The sequence below is a fragment of the Pongo pygmaeus genome, chromosome 22, assembly GCF_028885625.2.
Source record: "Pongo pygmaeus isolate AG05252 chromosome 22, NHGRI_mPonPyg2-v2.0_pri, whole genome shotgun sequence".
Taxonomy (NCBI): domain Eukaryota; kingdom Metazoa; phylum Chordata; class Mammalia; order Primates; family Hominidae; genus Pongo; species Pongo pygmaeus.
In genome coordinates, this window is record NC_072395.2 from 44,543,449 (window position 1) to 44,556,801 (window position 13,353).

Genomic DNA, 13,353 nt, shown 5'->3' on the forward strand with positions numbered 1-13,353 from the left:
AAAAGGGCATTAAGGCCTAAAAAAAAAGTTAACCTACAAGTTGTCCTAATTAAGCTTCTTCACTAAAATAACATTTTATCCAATTTAACATAGTATAAAATACATAGATTGTGGCACTAGAGTTTATACTGTAACAACTACCAGAAGAGCAGACCTTTATTATAAATAGGAACTATGGAAAGAAAATCATACCTTCCAAGATGTAAACTCAAGTTTCCTTCTTATAGAAAAATTCCTTCAATACAGATAAACTCCGACTGTTTCATGTGCAAAAAATTAGGCCATTGTGTGAGCTCACAGATACATTTGACCATACCTTCATTATTGGTAACATTTTCTGCTACTGGGGCTGCATTACTGGTTCCTGCTGCCATGTCCAAAAGAGGTTGAATAATTTCAATTTTGAACACTCCGTTTTTTTGCCAAAGGTTCAGCACACGAACTATTTTACTCTGTTACACATGAGGAACACAAATGTACAGTAAATATTTGCATAAATAACCGATTATACTCTTACAAAAAAAAGAGGAAAACTCCCTAGGCTAATATTTCCATACTACGTGTGTTTCATAAACAAGGAAAAAAAAAATCAGAATTACAACTTGGTTAAACTACTCTAATTAGTCTTTCTTCAGTGGTATCATCTAGAGTAAAGAACAGAGATGGAGTATAGACGCAGACAATAAAAAGAAACGTATTATTTGACATTTTCATTTTATTTTACTTATGGTTACAAAGAAACTATCACTGTCAAAAAAAAAAGCTATCTTAAAGAAGTAAATGAAGGAGAATTTCTTCAGAGTAATTATAACAGCTAAAATATTTAAGCAACTGGCCTGTAATCAAAATTTAAATTATGTGGCCAAGTAAATATGAAGATCCAGAGAAGATGTGTTATTCATGGGCACAACTTTTATCTTTACTCAAGGAATCATCTTGGTTTTGGGTGTATTTTTCCCACAAGAGCATTCTTCCAAGAATATAAAAACAGCACCTATGACACTGAAATTTATATGCTGTTTATTGTAAATGTCTCCATTCTTCATTATTCTGAGTATGTTTACTAGTATAATTCCTCCTATCTACTTATAGTCAGCTACTATATCTGTAATGTTTTTCTACTTTTATATAGTATGTTGTAAAGCCAACTGTATATATAAGGAATTAAATACTATAGTCTGATTGCTAATGAATACCACTTAAGCTTTAGTATCTCTATATGTTGGGGAAGAACATCTATTACTGGCCCTTTCTTTCTGGAATAACCAACAATCAGATGATCGCTGTCTTTTCCTACTGCACAATTTCTTCCTTACTCAACTACACAAGCACATCTTTCCAATGATATCTTCTTTAAAGATGATGCGCTTTTCATATTATTTTTTAAAAATTTTACTTTACTGTGGTAAGAACACTTAACATGAGATCTACTCACTTAGCAAATTTTTAAGTGTACAATACAGAATTGTTAACTATAGGTACAAGGTTGTTCATCTTGCTTAACTGAAATGTCATACCTATTGATTAGCAGCTGCTAATGTTTCCCTTACCACTAGTCCCTGGCAACCACTATTACACTCTTTGATTCTATAAATTTTGTTCCTGTCATATTTCAACAGTATGACTGATAATCCTGAAGAACTCATAAGAAAATAAATACGAAATGACCACTGAAGAAAAAAACTGTTTTGTTTCAAGCTCACAGACATCGCTACATGAAAATCTTATCTAATAATATAGTAGGCTCCAAATATCTAACATACATTTAAAATAATATTTTTTAAAGAATACAAGTTTTAGTTTAAAAATTAATTATACCTTATCTTCAGATGGACAAAGATATAAATATTGGAATGTGGCAGTTATGTTTTTAGAGAATCTTGGCCCAAAAACATCTTTATCAGTTCCAAACTGATGACGAGACTGTCGCACAATTGAGTCAATTACATATAATCCTGGAACCTTGTATTCTGGTTTACACTGCAAGGGTAAAGACGTAAGATCAGTACAGAAAAAGCAAAGTCACAATCTGACACCCATTATTTTCACATTTATGAAACTTTTATATATCCATCCAATGACTGCTTTTGTTTAAAAACTACTTGAATGTTTCAGCTCTCTACATGGCTAACTTGTCAAATTTCCCATGTCTATAATGGAACTACCATTCTCTTGATACTACTGACCCCCAAGATTTTACTCTTTGATTTCTCTACTTCCCTACACCTAAGGTCCCAAAATCATCATTACTTTACCAATCCTTAAGCCAGTTCCATATAAATTCACTTATTATGATAGTCTCTACAATTCATCCTGCTTAAAAATGTAATTTTTATCTTTCAAAATTAACAAAACATTTTTTAACATATCAGTTTTAATTCTATTACAGTATCAAATAAAAATTAAAAACGAGAAGTCGTTTTTGGCTAACCAAACTGACAACGGCAGAGAAAAGCAGAGAAACAGACACCTATATATATTTCTGGTGGTAGTGGAAACAGGTATAACCCTTTATGGAAGACAATTTAGCAATAAAAGCAAAGTCTTATTTAATCCACCAATTCTACATCTAGGAATTTATGCCAAAAAAAAAAAAAAATTAGGTCTAACAACTCAGAAAATGGCTGTGTGCATCACTGTAACAACCACAGAGGAGTATTTTGCAAATGTTTATGATAAACTCAGTGGGAAAAGCAGGCTAGCAACCAGTATTATATCCATTTTTACTTTTATAAATGTACATGTACATAAAAAATAAATCCAAATGTATTAATAAATATTGCAGTAATTTGGTGACGGTGCCTGTTTTTTCCATTTTATTTATTTGTACTTTGATGTGCTACTATGCAAAGCGTCTACTAACCATCTTTTTTGCCTGTTAGAGCTTTAACTTCTATACCTAAGCCAGTATACAAGGGCCATGGATTAGAGACATTTTTATAAACACTGATTAGTAGGTACTACATGTCACAGCTCCAGGTCAGGGGTTAAGACAAAGATGTCTCAGTCTCTGTTTTCTATTTTCTACTGAGACAGATGTGTGCCAATCACACAGTTATAAAACAACAGACAGCTGAACTGAAAATAATTTTATTCTGATGGGAAAAGGGAAAAATTGGGAAAATTTTACAAAGTAATTTCATTTGAAATACTCAAAGGTGAGTTAAACACCTAAATGTCAATAGCAGTCAGGGCAAGGGGGTAGAGTAAGCACTTCAGGTTTAGGGAAGGGTCATAACCAACATATAAGAAACTGCTGTGAGTTGAGTGCTAAGTTCACAGTAAGTTAAGTACCAATTAATGGTACTGCTAAAAATTTGTTTTTATAAACTTCTAGTGATTAAAAAGAACCTCTAGTGACTAAATTTTTATGAAGTGGTTTAGAAACAAGCATTGAGATTAAAATTTACAAAGTAAATTACAAATCATATTGTAATTAAAATGAGGTTATAATGAAAGATAGTTACCTTTTTGATGAACTTTTCTACTATTTGAACTACATGCTTATAAAGCTGAAAAGAATTAAGAGAAAATTACTGTTCAGTTTACTTATTTCTATATTTCCTATAATTAGAAAATTCTTAAAACACTGAAATCTATACAATCTAAATATTATCAATACTGAAGGAACCATGAGAAATACATAATCAAAAATTTAAAAAAATATTAAAAAAACAACTCAGAGAAAAATAAACTAAAAACAGAAAACTACAAAAATTCCCCAAACAGAAGATCCCTTTTCTTAAATTTTAAACCAATAAACCTTCATGAAGCAGAATATTTGGAAACCTTATGGGACAAAACCAATGGATTAGAGCTAAACAATGTAGTTTCTAAAATAAGTCACATTTTAAAGTGTGATTTTGGGTAAGACATTTAACTTCATGGAGCTTGAATTTTTTCTCTTTAACTAAAAATGAAACTAAATAGTTGGTTTATGATAAGGAATAAATGAAAATTTAAAAAACTGCTTTGAGGCTGGGCGTGGTGGTGCACACCTGTAATCTCAGCTACTCGGGTGGCTCAGGCATGAGAATCACTTGAACCCGGGAGGGTGAGGTTGCAGTGAGGCGAGATCGCACCACTGCATTCCAGCCTGGGTGACACAGTGAGACTCTATCCCCCTACCCCCACCAAAAAACCACACTGCTTTGAAACAATATGTTACAATGCAAACATACACTTATCATGTACCTCCAGCAAAGGCTGGTTAGGGCACTTTGATTTAGGCCTGAACTAATTTACAAGTTGACTTCTCATGTTTAAAAGTAATAAATATTTTCAAAATTTCAAAAACATTTCTCAAGTTGATTTATTTTATCATTACCTTAATAGCTTTAATAGCAGCTTTAGTGATGAGAATCATCTTGGCTCTAGAGATGGGAGGTTTCATATCCATAAGTGAAAAGAGCTTAAAAGACAAAAAAAACAAAAAACATAAAGTTTAACTATTTGGCTAGTAAATAACCACCTTTCCTACATATCTGCATCACCCTTGGAAAATACAAACGGGGGCGGGGGTGGTGAGGGGGGTCTTAGCAGCTAGGGCAGCAGGAAGAGCTTCGGTGGCCAGGCACCCAGCACGCACCCTCCCCACTGCCATGATACCCAAGAAGAAGCTCAGCTCTGCCAAAGGGGTGGCGAAGGGGTAGTGAAGGAAAAGCCCAAGAGGCAATCGGCGTGGCTGTCAGCTAAACCTGCTCCTGCAAAAGTGGAAATGAGGCTGAAAAAAGGCAGCAGAAGTATAAATCCTTAGACAAAAAAGTGGAAACAAAAGGGAAAGGGAGGGGGAGCAAAGAGAAAACAGACTCAAGTGACTAACCAAGAAACTAAAGATTTACCTGCAGAAAACGGAGAAACTAAAACCAACGAGAGTCCAGCCTCTGATGAAGCCAGAGAAAGAAGCCAAGTCTACTCAGTACATACCATGTCTTATTAGTGGTCTCTGTCTCCCCTCTCTTCAATCCAGAGGAGTATTTTTATCAACTATTTTGTAAATGCAAGATTTTAGTAGGTCTAGAAACATTTTTAAGGAGGGAATCCCACTTCATCCCATCTTTTATGTATAAATGCTTTTTTTTTTTTAAGAGGTAAAACCATTCACTGGTTGTTTACTTGATGTTGTATTATGGGAGGCTTTGACTGTCTTGAGTGTCAGCTTAACGTTCCATAGATGGGGGGGTTACTTTTTATATCCTATAATGTCTCTACTAAATATACAAAAATTAGCCAGCCGTGGTGGCATGCACCTGTAATCCCAGCTACTCAGGAGGCTGAGGCATGAGAACTGCTTGAACCCAGGAGGTGGAGGTAGTGAGCCAAGACTGCATCACTGCACTCCAGCCTGGGCAACAGAGCAAGACTTTGTTTCCAAGAAACACAAACAAAAGGGGAAAACCAAATTTAACAAATCTCACAACAGTAAATCTACAGCCATCAGGTGCTTCCGTGAGACTTAACCACATACTTCTCCCAAAGGGTTAAATCCAACCAAAACATAAGGAGAGTCCATAGAGGGTTATAAAGATAAAATCCTGACATTAAGAAACATATCTAGCATCTTAAATTATTGTTTTTGTTTGGTTTAACCATAGCATACACTTACCTGGGACTTCCAAAAGATATTGTAAAGTAGGTTTCAGAGATCCCAACATTATGAAACTCATATGAATCACATTTCCATTCTTTCAATTTATGTCAATATTCCAAATATGGAGCCCTAGGGTATGAACCTTTACTAGACCACTAGCTAAGAGGCTAGCCTAAAATACGAGTGTTTTCTCAGAGTAAACAGCCCCACCTAGCAGTGTATCCTAAAAATTCAGACAATTTTCACATCTTTTCAAAACTATAGACATCAGTAACAATTTTAGAAAAGGCATGGAATGCCAAATATAATCAATAAAAAACCAGATAACTACTTAAGCAGAAAATAATATAATTTTTCCATAAGATACAGAAAATAGAGAAAACACTAAGATATTAACACAGGAATTCATTTTAATAAAAGGATTCTCTAAATATGGTTGCAATTCTTCATTGTATTACTTCATTTACCAATGTAATAAAAAAATTATCTTTGAGAATAAAATGCTCACTAACTGAAAGGCAATTAGAAAAGAAATAGGCCAGGCGCAGTGGCTCATGCCTGTAATCCCAGCACTTTGGGAGGCCTAAGTGGGCAGATCACCTGAGGTCAGGAGTTCGAGACCAGCCTGGCCAACATGGCAAAACTTCATCTCCACTATAAATACAAAATGGTGGCGGGCACCTGTAGTCCCAGCTACCTGGGAGGCTGAGGCAGGAGAATCGCTTGAACCCAGGAGGTGGACAGAGGTTGCAGTAAGCTAAGATCACGCCACTGCACTCCAGGCCGGGCGACAGAGCGAGACTCTTTGTCTTTTAAAAAAAAAAAAAAAAGAAAAGAAAAAGAAAAAGAAATAATAAATCCTTAAAATTATACAAACCAGTAAGAAACAATTTAACATATTTCAACCTAAACACAAATTCTAAAAATATCAACACTGCATGATTTATAAATATGTAGCATACATTTATAAAAGGTATATTCTATGTTATAAAATCTATTAAGACAGTTGCTTATTATTGTTCTATTTTCTACACCTTAACACAGTGAAAGGGGATGCAAAAACAAAAACAAAAACCCATAGGTCTTAATGAACACGCCCACACACATTTAATTCTTGGGTTGTCTCCACAACTCTTATCCTGAAGAGACTAGAAACCCTCCCTTCCTTGTTCTCAACCTCCTGAGTCAAGACCACTTCTTGATGTGATTCATGCCAAACACTTAAGACACTACTATATTTTATAATAAAGTAGAAGCAATAAGGGGCCTTTCCATGTAGAAATCAAGAGGGTCAGGATGGCCAGGAGGCCAAGAAAGGGAATCTAAATGTATATCCAAGGTAGTCTGGAACTTTCATGCAGGTACAAGAAACTTATGTCAAAGTAGCCACAAGATTATTTCATAGGAGATGAACAAATGTGACTCCCTGTTTACTGCTAAAAATCAAAGCTTTGTGTGAAATCTCTAATTTATGCAGAAGCTAGGTAAAAAAGCCTTCACCTGTCTGTTCTTTTCCTGATTCCTTCTCTTCTCCTCATTTCCTGAAATGTAGAGACTGAGGCCCACTGGGCACTGGTATCCCCATCACTGGGGGGTGGGGGGCGTCTATTTGACGGTTGATTTTGCTGAACCAGGTACTTCCTTTCCCATTTTCTAATGATTTTGTAACATACAAACTGAGTCTTTTCCTTTCCCTTCTCCTTTCCCTGGAAAAATACAACGAATAAATAAAGACTTATTGGTACTGAAACTGTCAAAAAAAGAAAGAAAGAAATGAGCAACAGTAAGAACTACTTCTCTGGTCATTGAAAGCTTAGAGTAAATTTTAAGGAAACCTAAGCCAGAGCTAATATTCATTTAATGCCCCCCAAAAAGCACTTCTTTATCATTTCAGCAGTAAGCAACTCACTAAATTAACAGTCAAATGAATACACAAGACAGACTAGTGTAGCTTCTAAGGAAACACTCCATAGTCTCTATTCAAATTATCATAATGTATTTAAAAAATTAAAAGTAAAGACTATACCACATAACAGTATAACCATCATTCAGGCAAAAGACCAGCAAGAGAACAGTCAGGTACCATAATCTGAGACAACTGCAGAGTATTATTACATTCCATAAAAATATTATTTGGGAAGAGAAGAGGTAACCAACATTTGAGTGCTTACCAGGCAGCAATGAGTTTAAGTGATATGTTGTATTTTTTACTTAATCATGTTAACTAAGGCAGATCTGTTACACCTGTTTTGAGATAATACTCAAAAAAAAAAAAAAAAGGGTCATATCTGTTTTAGATGATGCCTAGGCCATGATCTGAACTAATATTTGTTGATTCTAAAGTTCTCACTCCCTAACAACATACCCATACCTGATACAATGTTGCATACAGACTAAATTTGTGCAGAGACCATTAACTGTGAAACAAGGAATATAGGGGGAAAAAAAATTTCCAGGAAGGCATCTGTGCCTGCCTGTATATTGTTCGGATTCAGGGATAACAATGAAACATATTGAATTTAATTTGGGATGCCTACTAAATATCTAGGCAGAGAAAGAAGTATGGATCTTGAATGTATAAGAGATCCAGGCTAGAAACGGAAAGGTTATAGAACTATGAGGATGGATTAGAAGGAGCCTGGAGTAAGAAGAGCACCAAGAACACATACACCAGGCTGGTGCGGTGGCTCACACCTGTAATCCCAGCACTTTGGGAGGCCAAGGCAGGCGGATCACCTTAGGTCAGGAGTTCGAGACCAGCCTGGCTAACATGGTGAAACCCTGTCTCTACTAAAAATACAAAAATTAACTGGGTGTGGTGGCACATGCCTGTAGTCCCAGCTACTTGGGAGGCTGAGGCATGAGAATCTCTTGAACTCAGGAGGCGAAGGTTGCAGTGAGCCGAGATGGTGCCACTGCACTCCAGCCTGGGATACAGAGCAAGACTCCGTCTCCAAAAACAAAAACAAAAAACAAACAAAAAAAACCACGAAACAGAAGAACAACATATATACCAAAAATTTCAATGTAGCAGAGAAAAAACCTGCAAAAAAGAGCACCATGACAAAGTAGAATCCCAGAAATTAGAGACATCTGGCATAGCCAAATGCTACAAGAGGTGAATCAGGATGCAAAACAAATCTTGTTTATTTAGTTTGGCAATTAGGTGAATGCAAGTGACATCAGTTTTTGAAAGTGATTCCAAATTCCAACTGGTTAAGGAACGAGTGGCAGGCAAGGAAGCAGAAATGCATTTTTGGCTCATTTTTCATTAATTCAGCAAATATCTGAGAGCTTAATAAGTGGCCAGCTGAGTGTTTTCGTATATAAAAAGGAGACAGGACGTTTCAAAGCTTTCTTATAAATGACCACCCTTACTTATATCTTATTTGTTAGCATTATAAAATTTCCATCACATTTCTTTCTTTCTTTTTTTAAACTCCTGAGTTCAAGTGATCCTCCCATCTCAGCCTCCCCAGCAGCTGGAACTATAGGCATGTGCCACCCCACCAGAGAAGTTTCTTTTCAGATGACTTTTATTCTCCTTTACCAACATTTTTCTTAAAATTTCAAGCTGTGCATTTGCATTTGATAAAATTTACGAAGAAAAACACTACAGGGAAATACAGATTTTTCAAAATTGGAGGTTTGCAAAATCACCTTTTAACACTCAATGAATGCTGTTAATATTTTATTGACTTATTTAATGCACAAATTCACCAAACGGTCTCCACCTTTCGCAAGACAAAAAAGTTCCCTGATATCTACAGCAATGCCTTCACTGAACAGATAAAGAAATCCAGAAATTATGCTGATGTACTCTGACATAGAGGATATAAATTGATATACTTTCCTGGTAAGCATGTACATTGACACTGTGCATTTGGACAGAAATAGTAACAACCTTTATGGTGAGGCAGATGTTATCATTCCATTTTACAGATGATAGCACTGAGGCTCAACAATCTGCTCAGTTATAAAGTTAATTAAGTGGTAAAATTCAATCTGTAATCAACCATTTCCCAAAACTCTAATTCTTTTAACTAGTACCTAACAATAACAAAATTATTTCAAATGTATTAGCCCAGAAGAATAGTGTACAGATAGTAAAGATAAAAAGGACTGTACAGCTATGTTAAGTGGGGAAAAATTGCAATGTGGACCCAAACTAGAAAGTAATATATTATATATAATTGTTATGAGGAGTTGAACCCAAGAATTTTTTAAAGAAAAAAATTAAGTGGCACAGAGGTATAAAGTGATGTGCTTACCCAAGCAACAAGTTAGAAGCGATATAAATTACTAAAATAGGGTCAATTTTTTGATGCTTTAAATGACCCTACAACACTGAATGTGGCGACTTAGGAAGAAAGTGTCAGCATAATTCATTTAGATGATCAAAATACTGATCAAATTTCAATTTCTCAAGACTAAAGATCAATACACTGTTTTTATGTTTTAGAACTCAATTTTATCTTAGGGCATGAGGGAAAGCTTTAAATAGCCAGCATGTTATACATTCAGAAATTCTTATTTCTGAATACTGACTCATCCAAATATTTCCAGGTAAGACATGGGCCCTCTACTGTTGCCAGTTCTGCTGAGTTTGATTCTCCCATTTATTTGTTCCTTTTTTTTTTTTTTTTTTTGAGACAGTCTCACTCTGTCTCCCATGCTGGAGTGCAGTGGCGGGATCTTGGCTCACTGCAACCTTTGCCTCCCAGGTTCAAGCGATTCTCATGCCTCAGCCTCCTGAGTAGCTGGGATTACAGACGTGCACCACCACACCCAGCAAATTTTTGCATTTTTAGTAGAGATGGGGTTTCGCCATGTTGCCCAGGATGGTCTTTAACTCCTGGCCTTTTGTGATCTGCCCACCTCAGCCTCCCAAAGCGCTGGCATTACAGGCGAGAGCCACCATGTCTGGCCTGATTCTCCTTTCTTTTTTTTTTTTTTTTTTTTTTTTTGAGACGAAGCCTTGCTATTGTCCCCCAGGCTGTGCAATGGCGCGATCTCGGCTCACTGCAACCTCCGCCTCCCGGGTTTAAGTGACTCTCCTGCCTCAACCTCCCCACTAGCTGGGATTACAGGCGCCTGCCACCATGCCTGGCTAATTTTTATATTTTTAGTAGAGACGGGGGTTTCACCATGTTGGCCAGGCTGGTCTCAAACTCCTGACCTCAGGTGATCCACCCACCTCGGCCTCCCAAAGTGCTAGGATTACAGGTGTGAGCCACTGTGCCTGGCCTGATTCTCCCATTTTTAAAATAAACACTGATGGCCTTCTTTACAAAACCGTTAATAGCATGAAATGAAAGCATCTAAAATAATCAGTGCTTAATAAATGTCTTGGTCTCTAACTCCTACCCCCTCTCACATATACCAATCCCCGACTTTTGTTTCTCTTAATTAAAAATCAATTATACTGCTCATTGCTATATCTGTTTTATTTTCCCTTTATGCATGGTATATTTTTCTCATTCTAAAACAAAATGAACTCATTAGTTGTAAGTGATTTATTACTGAGTTCTTACTTGTGTCTAAAGCAAAGTTGCAATTTATTAATCTTAAATAAAGAGTTAATTGTCATGGTCACCAATATTGTTTGAGGAATCTCTCAAGAGAAGTATATAATGTTGTGGTGATCTAAGATTCTGATTGATTTTCCACAATAATTTGTTAGAATAACGGTAAGTGCATGGGCTCAATAATAACTGCCCAAGAAACCTTGGCTCTACCACTTGCTACCTATGAGAATTCCTCCATCTGTAAAATGGGGATAATAGTAGTCCCTACTTATTTAGTTAAGTCTAAGAATTAAATACAAACAATACATACAAAAACACTTAGAGCAACACCTAGCACAGAGTAAATACACAATAGATATTAAGGAGTACTACACGTAATTTTTTTGAGAAAAAGAGAGAATCCTGGAGTTAATCCAGAGCAGTGTTTTTCAAACTGTGGGTTGAGATCCATGAATGAATTACATAATTCCTACTGTGTGTATTGTGTTCAAAAATACGAAGGACAACAGCCCAGGGAAAAATTATTTTGTTTTTAGAAGTGAGGAAAATAAGGCCCAAAATAACTGCTAGTCACCTTTCGATAATGTGTAGGTTCCTTCAAACCATTAATACATTTCTCATGGGCAAACCGGAGCAGGGGTGGGGTGAGGAGGAGCAGGGAAGCAGCACTGCCATGTCAGAAAAAAACTTCATGTTTTTCAATCAAGTTTAGATACACATAAGTATTATACACAGAGTAGACAACAGATTTAAAGATAATTCAGTTACTTATGACCAACATCCAACTTCAGTCAACAAACCTCAGGAAAAAAAGCTATTAGCTTTATATATCAAGTCTGAAAGCCACGAAATTTAATATAATTCCAACAAAATCTACTAGTGAGAAAAACCAGAAATTGTGGTATTCTATAGAGAGTGAGAAAGATTTGGTTTTGAATCTGGGTCTGGCCATGCAGATGACTCTGGGTAAATTAATTTCTCTAAGCCATAATGTCCTCATTTGTAAAAAGGATATACTGATATCTGCTTGACAGGTATCAGTTTCAGTTAGAACTAAATGAGTTTTTGTATATGGAATGACTCGTACTATGTCACCCGGCAGAGGACAAGTATTCAATAAACACCGTTAGGTGCAGAGCTCCCCCAACATTATAGCCTGTATTCACAATTAATGTTATCTGTGAATGAATAAAAAGTGTCAAAGCAGCCAGAGAAAACCATGAAATCCTCCTGCATAAAAATAACAACAGCCCCTCCAAATACAAGACTTCTTTAGAAGGGATAAGCATAGTGGAAAAGAATGCTACTTGTCAGCAGTAGATACGAGTTTGGCTCTTTGCTTTGTCACTAGCAGAATGACTACGAAAACGTCTAAATATGACCACTGCCCTGCTGCATGACATATAGAAGCCTGAGACACAAAATCCTCTAAAAATTAAGAACGATTCATCCTGATCCCTCATACCAGTAAAGAGTTTCAAGTGAAGATAAAGAAGAACGAGGGTATCTGGCCTGTGATACCTGCAGAATTCACAATGTTTAGGGATTAGTCAAAGAAACATGGGTACTCTGCTATTTACCAATGGCATAAACCTTAACAAGTTTAGTCAACCTTTCTAAACTTCAAGGATTTTTAAAATCTGAAAAACAGGGATTAAGGCTCACTTCACCACATTGTTAGGATTAAATAGGATAATGTATGTAAATCTCTTAGCCCAGTACCTAACACATAAGTGCTCAGTAAATGGAGCAAAACAATGTGAACATAACTAGTATTTCCTCTCTGTTCTTTAACTATTAGCCAAATGATAAGGTTTCTAGATGATCCTGGTTAATTCCCTTTAAGTATGGTATCCTCAAATGGACAGGGTCCGGATGTAGTCCTGCACTGTGAATTGGCTTTTGTATTAGTTTCCTATTTCTGTAGTAAGAAATTACCACAAATTTACTGGCGTAAAGCAACACAAATTACACTTTTGAGGTCAGAATCTCACTAGCATCAGCAAGGCGATGTTCCTTGTAAAGGCTCTAGGGAAGAATCTATTTCTTGCCTAAACTAGTTTCTACAGAGTGCCTACATTCTTTTGGCTCACGGCCTCTTCTTCCATCTTCAAAGCCAGTGGTACAGCATCTTCTCCTTCTCTCTCTTCTGTTGTTTTATTTCCTTCTTTGACTCCTACCTCTCTAGGACCCTTATGATTACATCGGGCCCACCCAGATAATCCAGGATAATTA

General features: G+C 36.2%; 1 protein-coding gene across 7 annotated transcripts in view; it reads right to left on the reverse strand.

The window, feature by feature from the left end:
- The window catches only part of SCAF4 (SR-related CTD associated factor 4), a 62,033-nt gene that overhangs the window by 31,911 nt on the left and 16,769 nt on the right, over positions 1 to 13,353 (reverse strand). For all 7 annotated transcript variants that reach the window (XM_054468488.2, XM_054468486.2, XM_063659813.1 and 4 more), the window contains exons 2-5: positions 4,328 to 4,411; positions 3,468 to 3,512; positions 1,819 to 1,980; positions 317 to 452 (exon numbers count right to left, since the gene is read on the reverse strand). In XM_054468488.2, coding sequence (XP_054324463.1) covers positions 317 to 452; positions 1,819 to 1,980; positions 3,468 to 3,512; positions 4,328 to 4,411 — 427 coding nt within the window. The remainder of the gene's footprint in view (positions 1 to 316; positions 453 to 1,818; positions 1,981 to 3,467; positions 3,513 to 4,327; positions 4,412 to 13,353) is intronic.